Source organism: Sus scrofa, chromosome 1 (genome assembly GCF_000003025.6).
Source record: "Sus scrofa isolate TJ Tabasco breed Duroc chromosome 1, Sscrofa11.1, whole genome shotgun sequence".
Classification (NCBI taxonomy): Eukaryota; Metazoa; Chordata; class Mammalia; order Artiodactyla; family Suidae; genus Sus; species Sus scrofa.
In genome coordinates this window covers 264,101,993-264,122,582 of record NC_010443.5, presented here as the reverse complement: position 1 = coordinate 264,122,582, position 20,590 = coordinate 264,101,993, and the positions used below count along the sequence as shown (strand labels likewise).

At 36.9% G+C, this 20,590-nt stretch overlaps 1 protein-coding gene across 3 annotated transcripts in view; it reads left to right on the top strand.

The window, feature by feature from the left end:
- The window catches only part of STRBP (spermatid perinuclear RNA binding protein), a 165,774-nt gene that overhangs the window by 73,326 nt on the left and 71,858 nt on the right, over nucleotides 1-20,590 (top strand). For all 3 annotated transcript variants that reach the window (XM_021074603.1, XM_021074611.1, XM_021074606.1), the window contains exons 2-5: nucleotides 4,052-4,220; nucleotides 7,784-8,004; nucleotides 13,076-13,241; nucleotides 17,375-17,519. In XM_021074603.1, coding sequence (XP_020930262.1) covers nucleotides 4,218-4,220; nucleotides 7,784-8,004; nucleotides 13,076-13,241; nucleotides 17,375-17,519 — 535 coding nt within the window. In that variant the 5' untranslated portion in view covers nucleotides 4,052-4,217. The remainder of the gene's footprint in view (nucleotides 1-4,051; nucleotides 4,221-7,783; nucleotides 8,005-13,075; nucleotides 13,242-17,374; nucleotides 17,520-20,590) is intronic.

Here is a 20,590-nt window from a genome sequence, read left to right as displayed (position 1 = left end):
TTACTGTAGCTTTGTAGTATAATCTGAAGTCAGGGAGTGTTGATTCCTCCAGCTCTGTTCTCTCTCAAGTTTGGCTATTCGGGGTCTTTTTTGTTTCCATACAAATGTAAAACTTTTCTGTTCTCATTCTGTGGAAAATGCCGTTGGTAATTTGATGGGAATTGCATTGAATCTGTAGATGTCTTGTGTGTTACAGTCATTTTTTAACAGTATTGATTTTTCTGATCCAAGAACATGGTATATCTTTCCATTTGTTTGTGCTGTCTTCATTTTCTTTCATCATTGTCTTATAGTTTTCAGACTACACGTCTTTTGTCTCTTTAGATAGATTTATTCCTGGATATTTCATTCTTTTTGATGTGATGGCATGTGGGGTTGTTTCTTTAATTTCCCTTTCTGATACTTTGTTGTTAGTGTATAGATATGCAATAGATTTTTGTGTATTAATTTTGTATCCTTCAACTTTACCAAATTCACTGATGAGCTCTAGGAGTTTTCTGGTGGCATATTTAGGATTTTCCATGTATAGTAAGTATCATGTCATCTGCAAACAGTGACAGTTTTACTTCTTACCTTCCAATTTGGAATCCTTTTATTTATTTTTCTCCTGTGATTGCTGTGGCTGTGGCTAGGTCTTCCAAAACTACGTTGAATAAAATTGCAAGAGTGGGCCCAGAGCTTCTTGATGTATGGGTAGGGTGGTTAGTCTATGCTAATGACTGAAAGGTGCTATTGGTGATCCACAGTTTCTCCACTACATCAGCTTTTACTTAGCATTTTCCCCTCTTTTTCTCCTTTTAATCAGCGTTCTTAATATGGTTGACTTACTGGCTTTACCTTTTTACAGAATGAAGCTTGTGGCCATTGTTTTTAGCTCTCAGCAGAACATGCAGTAGTCTTTGGCTGCTGGATTCACAGCTAAGTACTGAATGATTGAATCCTCTAGTATGGTGTAGGGTTGGGAATAGGAAATGCCAAAGACTATAAACTGTATAATATAACCTTTATACAAAAGGTAAAATTTTAGTGACGAGAGGATCTTTAAGGTGTCTCTTATGGAATCATGTTTTAGTTTGTTTCTTAACTTTGTTGTATAAAAAGACCTTGTTAAATGTAGTGTGTGTGTTCCCTTCTTACCTCAATATGATATGTGTAATAAGTCCCCTCTATTAGTTGTCATATAATTAAAAAAAAACAGTCTTCACTAGCTTTTTATAGATGGATATTATATTATAAGTCAGAGTCAAGGAAGTTGGTTATAAGATATGAATAGTGCTGTGTGTAGGTCACAGATGAGTATCGTGACTATAAATGTGGGTCTGTTTTCATTTGCATTATTGAGGAGAGTTAAATGTCACCTTTAACTTTACTGGTCTCAAAAATTCAAAAAGAATTTTTTTCCTTAAGAGAGCAACTGATAGGAAATTATTATTATAGACAAAAGTATAAGGGATTTCCTATTTAAGGGAAATTTAAAGGAAAGATATTGAGATGAAGAAGGAGCTGTTTCTTTGTGAGTTTATGTATCCTGTGGTGTGTAAATTACTCATAATATCCATGTAAAGCATATGTTCTATTTTAACGGTCTCTTTTTTTTTTTTTTTTTTTTTACAGTGGGACTTAGAATTTGTAAGGACCTCACCAGTGCTCAGAAGAGTTTATTTCTACCTTTTCTAAATAAAAATCTCATAAAAGTGGAACAAAGGAAGGGGTAAAAAAATGGGGATTAGGTCTCTGGGCAGAAATATGCAGTGGAATTCTTTTCCTTCTAGTGAATTTTTTATTTCAGCTATTGTGTTGATCATCTCTGCTTGTTGAATCTTTAAATCTTCTCTTCCTTTGTTAAACGCTTCTTCTAATTCATCGATCCTTGCCTCTATTTTTTTCCCCAAAATCTTGGATCATCCTTATTAGCACTACTCTAAAGTCTTTTTCAGACTGGTTTCCTATCTCCACTTCACTTAGCTGTTCTTCTGGGGTTTTGTCTTACTCTTTCATCTGACTCGTTTCTCTGACTTTTCATTTTGTAGAGCTTTTTGTGTGGTCTCTTTTCTGCAGGCTAGAGGATTTTAGCCTCTCTTCTGTTGTCTGCCTCTTTGTGGGTGAAGTTGATTGATACAGGGGCTTGTTATAGGCTTCCTGATGGGAGGGACTGGTGCCTGCCCACTGGTAGGTGGAGCTGATTCTTATCCCTCTGGTGGGTGGGGCTTTGTCTCTGGGTGTGATTAGGGGCAGCCTATTTGCTGATGTGTGGAGCTGTGTTCCCACCCTGTTTGTTGTCTGGAGTGGGGCTTCTCAGCCCTGATGGGTGGGGCCAAATTTTTCCAAAATCACAGCCTCAGGGGAGGTCACACTGATGATTATTCCCAGGACCTCCACCTCCAATGTCCTGCCCCCACAGTGAGCCATGGCCACCCCTGCTCTCCCAGGAGACCCTCCAAGACCTCCTGGTGGGCTTGATCCAGATTCTTATAGAATCCCTGCTTTGCCATGATCCAGTGCACATGAAACCCTGTGTGCCCTTCTAGAGTGAAGTCTCTGTCTCCCCGAATCCTGTGGAGCTCCTGCGCTTAAGCCTCACTGGCTCAATGCCAAATGCTCTGGGGGCATGGGAACCCGACGTGGAGCTCCAAACTCTTACTCCTATGGGAGAGCCTCTGCAGTGTAGTTAATTTTCCAGTCTGTGGGTCACCCACTGGGCAGTTATGGGATTGCTTATATCATGAAAGCACCCCTCCTACCATCTTGATGTGACTTCTTTGTCTTTGGATGTAGGGTGTCTTTTTTGGTAGCTTCCAGTCTATTTTGTTGATGGTTGTTCAACAGTTAGTTGTAATTTTGGTATTTTTCTGAGAGGAGGTGATCTCGAGTCCTTCTACTCTGGAATCTTGTCTCTGTTAATTATGTTCAATTTCCCATGTTCCCTTGTAGTCCTGTCCACGCATCATGAAGTTGGGATGGTTTTTTGCAGGATGCTGTTGTTGGCTCTGAATTAGTGACCATTAAATTGTTCTTCCTCTCCTGTTTGTTTCTTGTGCTGAGTTTAGTCTCACTGGCTCATGGGCACCGGATAGAGAGCTTATGCACCTGGCCCTTCAGACTGAGTTCCTGGAGCCAGAAAGCCCCACCCACAGTCTTTTTTCTTTTCTTTTCTTTTTTCGCCTTTTTTAGTGCTGCACCTGAGGCATATGGGAGTTCCCAGGCTAGGAGTCTAATCAGAGCTGCAGCTATGCCACAGCTACAGCAATGCATGATACAAGCTGCATCTGTGACCTAAAATCACAGTTCACGGCAATGCTGGATCCTTAACCCCCTGAGTGAGGCCAGGGACCGAAGCCATGTCCTCAAGGATACTAGTGGTGTTTATAACCTGCCGAACCACAGCGGGAACTCCCTTGTAGTGGGATATGGCGAGAGTCATCCATGGGTAATAAAATCAGGATTTAGTGAATATTCAGGAGTCTGGTATAGCAGTGCATATATAGGTTGAGAGGGTAGTAGGGTCTCTTGGGAGTTAAGAGGAGCAGAGCCAAAAAAAAAACATTCTGAATTTTAGGCCTAAAGTGATTAAAGAAGAAACATTATTTCACCATGTACTGTAAGTCTGATTGCAGTGTTAAATGGAAAAGCCTCATGGTTATAATAATGGTGTTACATTTTCAGGTTGTCTTACATACTTTTCAGATAGGTAAGATTGACTAATGTCAATTTCTCTTGAAAATCTTATGGTTAATTGCAACATTGTTGCCACCAATAGTGCTATTACTTTTTCAGGTTGTACTTCTTTATGAATTTGTGCCTGTTACTTACCTCAGTGAGTGTAAGTCAGCCAGTTGGCACATTGTGGCTACTGGGAGGGTTGTTTTTCTGGCCATAACACTTGGGCCCAGGCCTTCAAAGGATATGTTAACTTTTTGTTTAAAATGAAGTAATTTTTTCCCTCTATAAAGATTCTTTTTAGTCAGTAATACATTTACGGGTTCCACACTCTGATATGAAACCGATTGTAAATAAGCATTTTAAAAAAGTTATTTTTCTTTTTCTCTTGCAGGTGTGCTCTAGAGAAGAAGTCTTCAAATATCCTTGCCATATTGATTCTGAGCCATCGGGGGACTCAGGCTTATGAGGAGGTACTGTCACTTAAAAGAGTGTCTGGTGAAGACGACAAGAAAGAGGGGAAAGGATCGGAAAAAGAAGCTAAAACACTGTAGAAAACCATGGTGCGTTATTATTTATGCTTTTTAAATTTAGTTGCCAAAGATCCAAATAGTTTAAAGTTGGAACTGATAATAGTGAGGGCAAGTGAAAAACAGTGGTGCTAATTTTTGGCTTTAGTGCATCAGATAAAGATGGCACTCTACTATTTAAGCAAAACAAATGAGTTCAGATTTATTACAAGCCCTTTAAACCACAAGATTGAGCCCCATGAGTCTGCTGGCCATAAATTATTAAATACAAAGAAGGGAATGCTTATAAATAATATTTTCTGATAAAACCTGCGTTGGCAAATTGATACAAATGGCTAAGGTGACTTTGAACTTGATATTAAGTAATTTTCTCTTTAGCCTTCTACCTGAAATTCAGTTTTTTCCCCATGGAAATTAAAAATCCTGAACTAGTCCTTTAATTAATGATGTGGATGGTTAGGGGTTTATAAAACATGTGAGTATTTAACTCAAAAAAGTCACCTTTTTCCATATGCTTTTAATTTTAAAATAATAGAGTCAAATGTTGAATGTGGAGTTCCCGTGGTGGCGCAGTGGTTAACGAATCCGACTAGGAACCATGAGGTTGCGGGTTCGGTCCCTGCCCTTGCTCAGTGGGTTAATGATCCGGCGTTGCCGTGAGCTGTGGTGTAGGTTGCAGATGCGGCTCGGATCCCGCGTTGCTGTGGCTCTGGTGTAGGCTGGCGGCTACAGCTCCGATTAGACCCCTAGCCTGGGAACCTCCATATGCCGCGGGAGTGGCCCAAGAAATAGCAAAAAGACCAGAAAATAAATTAAAAAAAAAAAAATGTTGAATGTATTAAGGTCATTGAACCGAATATCATGGAAACCTTGTTTTTTGTGGAAAGATCATACCTAAATTGAATGTGAGGTGTTAGATCAGGTCATAATCTCTGGTGCTTATTTTTTTTTAATTGGTAAAATGTGCTGAATTCCCCCCCCCCCCCCCCCGTTATTTTGGTTCTGGAGGATGTGTGAATTTTTTCTCTAAGTGAGAAAAGGCTTAAAAAAGATGTTGCAGTGGGAGAAAAAGCACAAAAATATTAATCATCAGTATGTTTGAAATATGTTGTTTAGCCAATCTGATGTTATTTGATTTTTAAAAATTTGTTCCAGAGGTTATAACTTGTTTGACTTTCTCTTTAGAGAAGAAATTCTGCTAATACTTTAGCTCTGGATGGTGGGGAAAAATGTTAACTTGGGATTTTCTCTCATTTAGTTTTATGGTGAAATGTGAAAAATGACAGTGTAATTTGTATTTGTCCCCATGTGAGTTATTTACCTCTTCAGCTTATCTATTATAAGAAATGCTTTGTGTATATTACTTGTCATAATTGATGAAAATTCCTTTTCTAGTTTAATTCATTTTAAATGTATCTTAGATTTCTGATGTGGTAATTTTGTGTTTTTATGTAATTTAATTGGTCGATAGGTGTTTTACAGTTTCTTTTCCTTTGCCTTAGATCTGATTTGAATGAGAACTCCATTTAAAACATAGTTCTTCCAATTTAATTTTTTTAATATTTAAAAAAGTAAATTTGGAGCTTATTTGGGTAAAGAATATTTCTTTCTTTTTTGGGGGGTGAGTGGGTAATAACATTCATTCAGTTCTTCCTTTCATCATTGTTTCATGGTGCTTGTCCTGTCAACATCCAGTAGATTCTTGGATTTAACATTTGCAGTTTTGTGTTATTTGTGAGAAAAACACCAAAGGTTTGTGTTCTGTAGCAGTGTGTAATTTTCCTAAGGTGAGCCCAGTGCACAGTGCTGAGTAATTTGGCTAAGTAACTTAGTAACTCATCATAAAACTAAATGACAGGTAAAGTCCCAAGTTAACATTTTTTCCCCCACCATCCAAAACTAGAATATTAGTAGAACTTTTTCTTTAAAGAACAAATTAATTAAGATGTAATCCCTAGAACAACCTAGCATTCCCAGTTTTCTTTCTTTTTTTTTGACCGTGACCTTGGTGTGTGGAAGTTCCTGCTCAGGGATCGAACCCACACCACAGCTGTGACCTGAGCCACAGCAGTGACAATGCCGGGTCCTTAACCTGCTGAGCTACCAGGGAACTCCTCTAATTTGTTACATGGCTTTGATTTCTTGTTACGTATTTTGGGATTTATGAATAAATCTCATGATGTGATTAAAAAGTTTGTTTCTTTGTAGCAAAAGACTCCTCCAATTGGAAAACTGGTCATGAACTTTGAGTAAGAAAGAAATCTAAACAGAGATGGTTTTATCTAGAAAAAAGAAAGCCTCATACTTGATTTTAGTACTTTTATGATATAGTATTCGAGGGTTTCAAAGGACTGCTTACCTTTTTAGTTTCCGCTTGCTTCATTTTGTAGGGGACAGTGATACTTTAGTATTAATTTACTAGTGTCCAAATTAATCTGATTTTAAAACATTGGTATTCAAACAAAAATAAAAGACAAGACTGGTAAAGAATTATGACTATTTTATTCTGTAATAAAGACTTTAAAACAAAATATTTACCATCTACTAGCACATAATTTCATGTAAGTTAGGACACTGTAGTCACCTTTATATAGAATACTTTTGGCTTAATGGAAATTTACCAAGTTATCCTTGTTCATTTTGCTGTGTACTGGTACGAGTGTCTGCATGGTATTTGTAAATTTGGAAATATTCAAAGGTTTTGGATGTGTGACGGATCTACTCTATTAAATTTTCATGAAATTCATTCTATTTCTAGGCTCTAATCTGTTCCACTGATTCTGAGCCAAGCATGTCATTTTAATTATTGCTTTTTAAATTTTTGATATTTTGTTTTAATGTAATGGCACCACCCATCCATCTTGGTAGAATTGTTCTTGATACTCTCATTGATTCCCCCCCTCCATGAGCTTTAAAATTATTTTCGTTGAGTGTTAAAATAAATCTGTCTTTAGGGGATTTGTATTTTGAGAATGTGAATACATTTGTAAATTAGTTTTGGAAGTTAATTCTTTTACAGTATGTATTTTCCTGATTCTGGAATTTAGGATATCTCCTACTAATTTATTAAAAAATTAAAACTTCACACCAAAGGTTTGAATGCCAAATAGTAAATAATATTCTAATGTGATCCATGGTTTTTGCCACCTTGTTCACAAATAATGTTGTGTTTGGTATTGTTACCATATTACAAAATCTCCATTTTTCAAGGTGAAGATGTGTCCAGCAGTTTGGAAAGGACTGACTGGGTATCACGAGCCACTCTTGCACCCTAGGCACTCTGTTAAAGTTAGGAAGTATCTGTTTTCTTGTAGGTGTGTGATACGGATGACCTTTTTTTTAAATGTGGTATTGAAAACACATAGATTTAGCTAAAAGGTGGCATATACATTATACTGAATATGACTTGGGTGGTCTTTTCTAAAACATGAATGATTTGGAATTTTCTGGTGTGGAATTCAGTAGGGTGGGGTTTTATTTCCTCTTGAGCAATTTTTTATTGTCTCAATGTTGACAGTTAATGCTATGACTTGACCTAAATATAGTTGTAAGTCATCCTTTTCAGGTAGCATTTGTTTTCTTTCGCCTTCTGACAGAGATCTATTAGATCTTTTGCCAATGATGATCGCCATGTTATGGTGAAACATTCAACAATCTATCCATCTCCAGAAGAACTTGAAGCTGTTCAGAATATGGTGTCTACTGTCGAATGTGCTCTTAAACATGTCTCTGATTGGCTGGATGAAACAAATAAAGGCACAAAAGCAGAGGGGGAAACAGAAGTGAAGAAGGATGAGGCTGTGGACACCTATTCCAAGTGAGTATGGCCTGATCTTTGTGATGCTTTCCTTTAATGCTCAGAAGAGCCCAGGGTGCAGTCCCCCTGGCTTACATTTGCTGTATGATGGTGTTCTTTGGGGTTTTCTCACCTATGTGACTATAAGCAAGGGAGTAAATGTTTGTGGAATTTTTCTGAGTTAAATTTGAAGGCAAAACGCAAGAAAGAAACAATGATTAGACCAGAAGAAGATAAAACTGTTCAGGATGCCTTTTGAGGGAGAACCACTCCCTTTTAGAAATCTTCTCTTTTGGAGATTATGTCATCTTTTTCATGTGTTAGTTCAGCCTCCTAAATTCAGAAACACATAGTAGTGCTTTCGGTCTTTTGGCAAAATTCTAAAGTGACATTTTTGTTAGATATTTAAAAATCCTGGTATAGAAGAAAGAGTGCAGGAGAATACTCCACAGGAATATTTGATTGTATCTGCCTAGTTGATTCCGAGGATCCATATAGTATCTTGCATATAGTAAGTGTTCATTGGATATTTGTGGAATGAAGAAAAGCCTAATGGGAGCCAGACCCTTCCGTAATTATAGCAGAGTAGTCTTGGTGCTGTTGACAACAGTAAGAGATTAGTGAGGTGAAGCTGAATGATAACTAGGAAACATTTTATCCCTTGCTAACTTAGAGTTGTTGTTTTGAGCAATGTCACTATGATTTGAATAAGAATATGATTTACTTTGAAAGATGAAGCTCATTTGACTTTATTAATAGCATTAAGAGTATTACTTTGGCTACAACTGGTAAATTGATGATAGAGGTTATAGAATTTTTTCTCAAACTTTCAATTCTAAATCAGTGTGATAAGTAGATAAAGAGTAGTGGGAAAGTATTAATAATTGGATTTCTTTAACTGAAATGTAGTGTAACCTTTCATCTTCAGATGAAAGTTAATCAGTTTTTAGCTGAAGTTTTCCTTGAGTTTGTTAGCCATTTACAGGTAATATATACATTGCATGTTGTCACTGACTTGTCAGCTTCAAGTTTCTTGGCAGTAATTCACTTTTCTTGCGTATGATGGCTTTAAAAAATGTGTTGTTAATTTTTTGGTTCATGATAATTAGTAATATCATCCAGTAATCTAGCTCTTTGTATCCCAGTCCCTGTGCAAGTAAAATAACCATGCATTTCATATTTAAATTGTACATTGGAATGTATTTATGCCCTTTTTAAAACTTGTTTTATTGTTTGTTTTCTTTTTGGCTGCCCTTGTGGCATGTGAAAGTTCCCAGGCCAGATTGAATCTATGCAGCAGTTGCAAGCTGTGGCAATGCCAGATCCTCAACCTGCTGCACCACAAGGGAACTTCCTAAAACTTTTTATTGTGGCAAAATACATGTAACATAAAAATTGCTATTTTTAGTTGTTTTTTTTTTTTCTTTTCTTTTCTTTTTAGAGCCGTACCTACGGCACATGAAAGTTCCCAGGCTAGGAGTCAAATCAGAGCTATAGCCACTGGCCTACAACCAGAGCCATAGCAATGTGGGATCCGAGCCACGTCTGTGACCTACACCACAGCTCGTGGCAATGCTGGATCCTTAACCCACTTGAGCGAGGCCAGGGATCAAACCCACATCCTCATGGATACTAGTTGGGTTCGTTTCTGCTGTGCCATAATGGAGACTCCCTATTTTTACTATTTCTAAGTGCAGCTTTATTTTTCAGTGAAGTTCAGGCCTTTTAAATATATCTTCTGTTGTTTGCTCTCAAAGCTAAGGAGACTTTTAGAAAGTTCTGTAGTAGACTTTTGCTTACCTGGATTAAGTCCCTGTGTTTTCAAGATTTTTAAAAAATAATGTACTCTATGCTTTGTTTGGATTTTAAATATAGTGCTCTGTGTGCATGCTCTTGATTGTCTCTGTAGTCTTTCCATTTTGCGAAATGGAACACTTGTGTGTGATTCTTCCCATGTGGTAAAACTCAAGGAGTGTGGAATGATTGTGCCCTTATTTTGTATAAAACAGAGGCAGGCCGGGCTTCTAAGAACAGAGTTGTGTTCTGGTCATAGACATGTATTGTGCTCCTGACGTGTGTAAGCACTATAGAGGCACAGAGATGGGGAGAGCCAGCTTATTTACTAAGTACCTTCTAATGTCAGGCACTGTTAGGCAGCTTTTACATGTGCGCTTCTATTTTTCCTCTTTACAAACTCACAAGTCAAATAAATTGAACAATATAAATTGAATTTGTATTATTAGAATGTTAGCTTAATTTTAATTAATTTCCTATACCTGGGTTGCTTGTTTTATAAAACCTCATATTTAAATTCAAAACTGAATTAGAGGGAGTTCCCGTCATGGTGCAGTGGTTAACGAATCCGACTAGGAACCATGAGGTTGTGGGTTCGATCCTTGCCCTTGCTCAGTGGGTTAACGATCCGGCGTTGCCGTGAGCTGTGGTGTAGGTTGCAGACGCGGCTCGGATCCCGAGTTGCTGTGGCTCTGGCATAGGCTGGCAGCTACAGCTCCAATTCGACCCCTAGCCTGGGAACCTCCATATGCCGCGGGAGCGGCCCAAGAAAGCCAAAAGACAAAAACAAAAAACAAACAAACAAAAAAACTGAATTAGAACTTAGTTTCTCTGCTCAAGCAGTCATGTCCTCTATGTAGTAAGATCAAGTATGTCATATTTATGATATGGAATTTAATAAGCTAATAATGGCTAGTTAATAATACCTACCATTTTTTAAGTACCAGTAACTATACTAGATTGTTTTTCACATTATTTTACAACAGATCTGCTAGTCTCTGTGATTATTATTATCCCCTTTCTCCACTCTCATTTTACCTCAGAGATTTCTACTGCTTTAGAGTTGCTTATGAGTGTGTGTGGTGGGGTTAGGACTCACATTAAATTCTGTCAAATTTCTGATCTGGTTTTCTTAGCAACTTCACTTTGATTATCCATGAGAAAAATGTGAATGTACAGAGCAGGAAGAGACTAATGCTGGTACTGGGGATCAGAAAAACTTGATGAAGGAGATAGTAATTGCAGTAGGTTCAGAGGGTTCTGTCAGGCAGTGAAAGTGGAAATAAAAATAAATCTCAGTAAGATATAGGTGTGAGAGAGTATAGAGTCTATTTAAGGAATAATAACTATTGTTTATTGAGCTATTAATGTATACCAAGCTCTGTGTCATTCTTTTAAAGATTGTGCCGTGCCTCCTTCCGTCCTATTTCAGTACGTTACTGAGGAGGACATATTCCTTTTTTTACAAATGAGAGTAGGCTCAAAAGAGTCAAATAATTTGTAATTTGCCCAATGTCATACAGTATTATTGGCAGAGCCAGGATTTGAAGCAGAAAGTCTTACTGTCTCCTAAACTGCCTCCCAGTATGCTCAGTGTAAGTGCTCAGTGGGACACCAGGAAAATAATAGGTGGTGCTTTTGGAAGACTGTTCTGGATGCAACATACTGTATACAGTAGATGAGATGGTAGGGGTTAATCAGTGAGGCCAGTGGAAGGAGGTTATTTAGGTGGTCTAGATGAGAGGTATTAAGAGTCTGTAAAGGTAAAGGTTTGAGGGTGATTATGGAGGGGGAATTTATAAACTTTTATTAGATTTGAGAGAATGAGAAGATGAGAGAACAGGGATACAGAAGAATCAGAGATGACAGACTTTATTCTTAATATCAAATAATTCCCTCTACTTGGTTCACTTGGTTCAGAATGCTGTTCTTTCTATACTTGTACCACCCTTATAATTTTTTATTGATTTAATGTTAATCGAATTTCTGAGGTGTGCCAGGCAGTGAGCCCATGGCTAGGTTATTTATGACTTGCTGTCTTGTTTCCACTGCATTTGTTTCTTTCTCTTCTCCCTTCTCTAGTTCATTCTCTACTGTGCTGGCTTCAGCTCAACTCAGCTGTTTCTTTGCCTCCAGCTAGAATGACCTTTTTTCTATCTAACTAAATCAAGACTCTGTTGAAGTCACATTTGCAGGTTGCTTTGCTTGACCTTGTCTAATTTTGACCTCTCTCTTTCTGAAATAATGTAAAGAACTTGAGTGTTGTGGTCAAACCAAGTTGAGTTTGCATCCAGGCTTTTGTCATTTTACTTTCTCTGTGAACTTGAACAATTAATCACCTTTCCTGAGATTCTCATTCCTTGTCTTTCAAATGCAGGCTCTTTGTAAGGTTTAAATGAGAATTTGTGGCATGCAGTTTGTTCTCAGATGTTACTTATTTTTCCCTTTTAAGCAGGTTTTAAGCTCCTTTTGTACTTAATTAGAGTGTGAGCCTTGAGCGGGAGAGATTGGAGCTCCTTTAGTATGTTTTCCATATTCATAGTTGCTCATTTGTTGAATGATTGCTAAATTTAGTTACATTTTCACTTGTGATTAAGGGAAATATACTAATAAAAAACTTTGGTATTAAAATCAAGGATAGATATTAACATTATTCTTATCCACCATTCATGACTTGATGTTTTTGAATGCTTGTTCTTTTAGCTACCCCTGGATTTGGAATGAATGCATGTGTTGGCAGATCGTCTTTGGGTTCCTCAGTTCTTTACTTTTATCACATTATTCTGCTTTTCTCATAAATGTTGAAGGATTCCTAGGATGCTGCAGCTAGACTGGATGAGCAAGGGCCATTTTACAGTAACAGATACTGAGCCAGCAGGCACCACTAGGAGTAGAGTTCAGGTCTTTTAATTTCCACCTTGATGCTCTTTTTCAGTATACCACCATGTTCATGTTTCTCACAATTCTTTAATTAGTAATTAAAAGATAAAAGGAAGAAGTTTAAAAAATTGAAAAGTTATTTAAGGGGAATATCCAGTATTTTTGGATTTTTCTAAGCACTATAGATATAATAAAGAATTGAAAGATCTACAGTTTGAAATATTCTCCTTGTTGATTCTTTGTGGAAGATAGATAGTTTAAGATCCTTAAGTCTGAGATAGGCCTTTGTGGAATTTTGGATATCTGGATTTATGTTCTCCCTTATAAAATCAAATGGATAGCCAAAAAGCCAGGTGGTGATTAAGTTATAGTTTGGGAAATAGGTTGTGAAAGTAATCATTCAGACTTTTATTTTTAGGGATCAAGGTGGTCGGACATTGTGTGGTGTAATGAGGATTGGCCTGGTTGCGAAAGGCTTGCTGATTAAAGATGATATGGACTTGGAGCTGGTTTTAATGTGCAAAGACAAACCCACAGAGACCCTGTTAAATACAGTCAAAGATAATCTTCCTATTCAGATTCAGGTGAGTACAGTTTAATTGTACCTCTAGGAGAATTTGAAAAAGGTGAAAATAGGTACTGACCTTGATAAATTTAATAACAAGAAATTGGTAATACTAAAGGGTAGGTACAGACAAAAGGGATATTGCTACTCTGGGTCAGCGACTCATCCATCACATTTAAGGCAAACTTCTGGTGATTAGTAATCAGGATATATTTATCAAATTAAGATGGTTCTTAAGGTACAGGCCTAAATTTTTTAGCTGCGTCTTGCTGAGAACATTCATGTTTTCCAGACTAGGCCTCTCAGCATCATAAAACTCTTGAAAGTGTTTGTATATGCAGAAAAGAATTAAAAAATCAAAAAGAGCATAGACAACGAGAGACTTTCACAGATGTTAATTTTTTAAACTGAAGACTCTTTTAACTTCGCTCATTCATTCTGTTAATGGAAAGTCACTATTCATTCCTTGTTTCCAAACCTTTTCACATTGGGATGCATATAGAAAATTTTAATGTTGGTTTGCTTTCTGGAGGATGCCGCTAAAGGCTGAGGGCTCCTCAGGGCTGAAGGCAATCCATCGGTCTGGGGCTGTGGTCACCCTAGGACCTACTCTGCCAGCCTGCTCCAAGGGCCAGTTGCATCACTAATTGGGAAGCCATGATCACCTTTCAGTTTCAGGTTTGTGTTCAGTGCCGTTTGTGGTGTAATTAGATTATAGTTTTTTGATGATCCATATCAGTTAGTCCTTACCTCCATGTTGCATAAATAGATATCAGTACACACGGTTGAACTTTGAGTTGCTGAATGCTCTCTTTTTTTTGTTGTTGTTGGTTTCCTTTATTTGTGTTTCTTCTAAAAAGGCTCTTCTCCCTCCCCACCCCACCCCCAAGTAATATGAATTGTAAATTTGTTTTTATTAGCTTTGTTACTGGCTCATTTTCTTTCATATTCACCAAATGATCTTCAAAACCATCTTCCTGATTTTTTTACTACTGTTCTTGATACTCAAGTATGTGTTACTTATTGACACATTTTCTTATATTAATTTCTGGAGCACTATTTTATTTTATCATTCTCAGATCTTAAGGTTTTCTAAATGACTGAACAAACCCATATTTGGCTTTTCCATTTTCAATTCTGATGGAAAAAATATTTCTCTTCTTTCAAGAGTTAAATTCATTTCTTTAAAAAATTATTTTAAATCCTTATGTGATCATTCAGGAGAGAGAGTGGTAAGCAACAGTGGAATACAATAAAGATTTGTGAAACAGAAAGCTCAGTAATGGGTTTTTGGCTGATAATACTTTTTGTTATTAGAATGTTAATAAACCCATTTTTTTTTTCATTGTTTTTTTAAAAAAAATTTTTCCAATTTGTATTTCTGCTTTCATTATAGTGAACATTGTTACTCTTAAAATCTATACTAACATAGTAATCAGAGGATTGGACATAGATGCTTTCCACCATCTCGCCCCCTTTTGTGTTTCCTTTAGTGAATCCTGTTTATGAGCTTGGTCATATTTTCAGTTGTGTCAGAGTGGAAAAAGGACTGAGAACCAGTGCAATAAGAAATTGAAGTTCTTACTCTGAAAATCTGTCATATTTCTCCAGTATCGACGATATAGGAGATTAGGCCAAGCTACAGTTGTGTTAATAGAGCTTTCTCTTTGCAGATCACAACTGTGTGAACTCTGCGTTTTCTCTCCGGAGTGAGAGTCTTTATTTCTGGGCATCACAGTTTTAAAATGTTCTTGTCAAGCTTGTTCAAGGGAGGGACTCAGGAGATAGTAAAGGCTGTGTAAACCATTTCAAATTCAAAACAATTAGGGCTTCTTAGGCTAGAGAAGCCTGAAAAAGACACAGATATTTTTAGGTCTTTGAAGAGCTTCTTCGAGAAGGTGAAAGTGTCCTGAACTCTTAAGACCGGTGGTGGACATTATAAGAAACATACTTGAATTTAATGTAGCCAGTAGGGTTATCCAACAGTGAAACCAGCTGCTTTGTATGATGGTAGATCCATGACTATAAGTGTTAGGATAAAGGTACCCAAAGAAAGTGGGGATGTAATTGTACACCCATTTTATGTTAAATTGTGTACATGTACACACACATATATATGCCCACATAGCTACACACAAGCACACCCATTATTATTACTGTGAATAATATTTTGGAAAATCATTTTAAATGTGACTTTTACCTTTACTCCCTGTCTGCCCCTAGTTTTCTTAGTGTGTGTGTGAGAGACCAATTGCTGATATGACAAGATCTTATTTTCTTATGAATCAAAAATCTTTTTCCTGAGCACTTAACCATAGCAAAACTTTCAGTTGTGGAAGTACCATAATTAATTGATGTTGTACTGTACGTTTTCTGTATATACTCTCTTCTAGGGTGATTTAATTTAGTTAAATTAAATTAATTAATTTGGCCACACTTGTGGCATGTAGAAGTTCCTGGGCCAGGGATCATACCAGATCCTTAATGCTGAGCCACCATGGAATTCCTCTAGGGAGATTTTAGAACTTCTTGAGTAAGGGAGGAGAAGGATGACCAAAACCAGAATCACTTAGAATTAGTCTAACCCAGCACTTATACTGTATGTTTATTACTTTGGATGTGTCTTATGGTAATCTGTGTGCACAGTTGAAAAATTTAGTTTGACTTATTCTCTGAGACATCTTTAATGTTATACAGTGGCAAAATGTTTTACAGTGGCAAAATGAACATGAGCAAGTTTCTGCTTTTTCTCTATATTCTAGTTCTGTTTTTTTCCAGCCACTATGTGGCCTTCCCTTCCCTTCCTTGGTTTGTTCTCTTCAAAATTAGGATAATGAATTTTCTGTCTTTTGGGGGATGTTTAATGGTAAAATGGTGGGTTTTTTGGTTTTGTTTTGTTTTAGGGCCACACCCACGGCTTATGGAGGGTTCCTAGGCTAGGGGTCCTATCGGAGCTGCAGCTGACGGCCTATGCCACAGCTACAGCAATGCCAGATCCGAGCCACCCCTGTGACCTACACCACAGCTCACGGCAATGCCAGAACCTTAACCCGATGAGTGAGGCCAGGGATTGAACCTGCAACCTTATGGTTCCTAGTCGGATTCATTTCTGCTGCGCCAAGACAGGAACTCCAGAATGGTGTTTTTATGTAAATGGTTTTGAGTTCCTTTAATGCACACTGATGTGCAGAGACCAACCCAATAGTGTTTCCATTCAGCTATTGATGTCGGGTAATAGATGCCAAATTTCCTCACCAAGAAAGCCACTGTGTAACTAATACTATATTAAATGTAACTTGTTTTATGATTCTAATTGGTGATTATTTTCTGTATAACTCTCTGTTAGAAGCAATGTACATTTCCTTGTGGATGTCAGATTACTTGTCCTAGAGAAGGAGTTATTGGAATGATCTCTGAGATCTGTTGGTAGAGAAGGGAAGTTACTTGTTTATACTATTTTTTTTGCTGATGTGTAATTCTGCAGAGAATCTTTTTCATTTATTCTTGATTTTCTTTAAACCTCTGCATAATCTTATATAAAAACCTATATAATCCTGTATTTGTAAGTCCTTAGCAAGTAGGAATTCCTGTTTAGGCTGTTCTGTCAAAACCGGTATTGGTTTAGGATTTCTCTTGTGGCTCAGCAGGTTAAGGATCTGGTGTTGTCACTACAGTGGCTCAGCTTGCTGCTGTGGCATGGGTTTGATCCCTGGCCCGGGAACTTCCATATTCCAAAACCAAACCAAACCAAAACAAAACCAGTATTGGTTTAGAGACCATTACCAGCAATTTATTATTCTGAAATAGTTCTCTATAATAATTTAAAGGACAATAATTTACCCTTTATCATATACTGATGCTGTTGGTAACTTTCACTTTCAAACGTTAGAAAGAATGATTTTAAATATTGTTGAATACTTTTATAGATGACTGATATTGTTGCTTTTGGAGGGACAGAGAAAGAGGATTTGCTGGTAAGTTGGGAGGAGAGAGAGAATGTTATCTCTATACTAAAGACTATTACTATTTGGACTATTTACTCTTCTGGCACAATAATATTAATTGTTAATAACATTTGAAAACTAAGGGGCAGTCATTCATTTTTTGAAATTTTAAGTAATTGGGTGTTTTTGAAATCTTGGTGACTTTCAGAAACTCACAGAAGAGAAATATCAAGTGGAACAATGTGTAGATGAGGCATCTATTATAATTCGGAATACAAAAGAGCCCACGCTAACTTTGAAGGTGATACTTACTTCCCCTCTAATTAGGGACGAATTGGAGAAGAAGGACGGAGGTACACATGTGTATATACATATATATATATACAGATAGATAGATGTATATATGTGTAAATATGTATTTGTTCTGTTCACATAAGACTTCTCTTGAATGCTGTGTTAATTATGTTTTATGGATTTAAGAAGTACCTGTCTTCATTTATTTTTATGCCACCTATAGTATTTTAAACAGCTTTATTTCTGAAGTCACTGAATTTTGCAAAAATGTCTATATTCAAAATATAAAATACATTAATTCAAAAACCTGTGTTTATCATGTTGGGGGTTAACTCCACTTTATTTTTATACTGTTTTGGTGTTTCACTTTGTCTAGTATTGCATTGCTATGGTATCAGCCAGCCTATTCTGTGTAGCTTGGTTTGACAGTCTGATTTTAGGGTTAAATGTGGTTCAAAACAGTATTATTTTTTTTTTTTTTTTTTTTTTTTTTTTTTTTTTTTGTCTTTTGCATTTCTTGGCGCTCCCGGCATATGAGGTTCCAGGCTAGGGTCAAATCGGACTGTAGCTGCAGCTACCAACAACCAGATCGAGCGTTGCACTACACCACACTTTGAACTGACCAACCTATGTTCTAGTCGATCGTTAACTGGAGTCCAGTTTACTCCATTTGCAGTACCATTGCCATTGTTTGACTTCTAATAACTATATAACCTTTTAGGAATTATGCTTAATCTAATTCCTTATGTGTAAATGTTTTATAATGTAAGAGAGATAAATTGGGGTATTGATTTTTAAAAAAATAATCTTCAGTGAATTTTTTTTCTAGGAGGTTGTGATCCTGTTAACATTTTACATATTATATAAGTGGGAATTACGCTTTAAACTAACTTTCTTCTGAAGTTAGAATTTCTGCATGGCAATGCCATTGGATAAAAGTAGAGTGAGAAATCTATTTAGTTTTCAGAAGTAATGATGGACCTAGGCTTCCTTTTTGAAATTATTTTTATCCTTTCATGTTAGTTTGTTTCTGCCTCTCAGTCTTGTCCCTAGAAACTTGCCATGTGATATTTCTCCTGTGTCAGACCTTTGACCAACTGGCCCCTCTCTGTCATGACAATTTAGAGGCACTGTGGCCTAACTGGGCCAGCAGGACTCCTTGTTGCTGTTTTTTCATCACTAGACATTCAGCAAGTTCCATCGCTTACTCTCCTACCTGAAATACCAGTGCAGTGAGAAATATTGGTCAGTTTCTTAATTTATTTCAAGTTGATGGTAAAGGTAGAAAAATATATATTTACTAGAGATATTAGAATTTTAAGTTTTGGCAGACATAGGTTTCCTAAAGTAAAAGTCATAGGTTACTTTTTAACAAAGTCTTTTGGGGTAACTAAAATGAGCTGTACTGTACTGAACAGATATAAACTAGACACATTTATCACAGTTTAAAATTAAAGTGCCTCCAATCTATAATTGGGTTTATGCCTGTACCTTTTTTTTTTTGGCTGTGTATAATATCTTTAACACCTCTGAAGAACCAATCTTAAATGGCTTAATTTCTTTAACAGCTTTACAGTTCACCTTTAACTGTAGACCTATAAAATGATTTCTGAAGTATCAAGATAATTCTGTTAATTCTGGTAAGCTGTGTTCTACCTGACCTTCTAGTGTAAAATTAATCATTTCTGAAAATAGTTATAATTATAGATATTAAAAATTATTTGAGTATAGAGAGATGAGAAGACGGAAGTTACCGAAGACTAGGTTTGTCTAGATTTGAAGTTACCAAAGACTAGATAATGTTTGCTTGTAGCTGTAGACATCCCTTCTATTATTTTGAAAAGACTAAGAGAACATCAACGTAAAGCTTCTTTTTTCCCATGTTTTTGGTATACTTCATGGGATTTTGTCAGTTTTCAGTGATTCCCATAAGCTTAGTCTTTTGCCTTTATAACTTTAAGTTCAGAGAACGTGAAAACCAATCCTTAGTGTATTGCATCCTTACTAGAGGACTGGTCATTATAGAATGGAATTTATAGTAAAAGTAGGAGAGTCATAGTTTATGTTCAAGGTGTTTGGGTTACTAAAGTACCCCAAGACCTCTTTATGAGCTGTATCTCGTCAGCTGAGGTAAACAAAATTGTGTGGCATCATTTAAGATGAAAGAATCACCTTGGGTCTAATGTCTTACACATTACTTCCTCTCCTTTTGAATGGCAGAAAGATTTGCTTTGCTGTTTTCTTTAACCTCACAGCCCTGTTGACTCACCTGTTATCTCTTACAATTTGTTCATTTTGTCTAACTTGGGCTTTGTCATAGTGTTTTGATCAGCACTGGCAGTTTTGCGTATTTCTGGGCAACTTTGAGGATCCAGTGTGTTACATTTACAGTGTAGCTGAGCATTTGAGACTTTGGCTGTGCAGTTCTGTAGGATTTGTTTCATGACACCAGACAGGAGCTCTTGGCTGGATGCAGTTCTTTCCTGCTGCATGGGGTGAAAGCACAAGATTCACTGGGTTCCAGGAAATTCTGAGATTGAGAGATATCCCTTTTAAAAAATATCCACTCATTTTCTTTCTCAAAGTTTAGAAAAATATGCATTGTAACTTTTTGGGAGACATTTTCCTGTAGAATCTCAACTTCTCCCCTCTCACGAAACAAACAGGCTATTCGCAATGCATAAATACCTCATGTCTTTTCTTTCTCTTCATTTGCACATCCTTGGGTAAATCAAAAAAAAGAAAAGTCTGGTTGAGAGCAGGCAGAACTAGAGGACACGGTTGTTACTTTATCTCCTCAGGGTTGTCTCTGCAGAAGTGGATCTATAACTACTCGTTTCAAATTACTGTTTACTTTTTCAGTGGCCAGAGTACATAGTGAACCTCTTTGGTATTGTTTACTGTTTCCCAGGTAAGAGTCCTCTTGTGCTGTCAGTCTTCTTTCCATATTTTAGTCCTTTACTTGAAGACCCTGTAGAATAACCATAACCTGTCTTACTTTCTGCTAAAGAAGGCATAGGAGAAAAAAGCACAGATCCCGGTGCCTGGCAGCCAAGTATTCAGTTCTTAACTATTCAATTCTTAACTATTACTGTGTGACCTTGGACAGGTTTCTTTATTTTAAAATGTG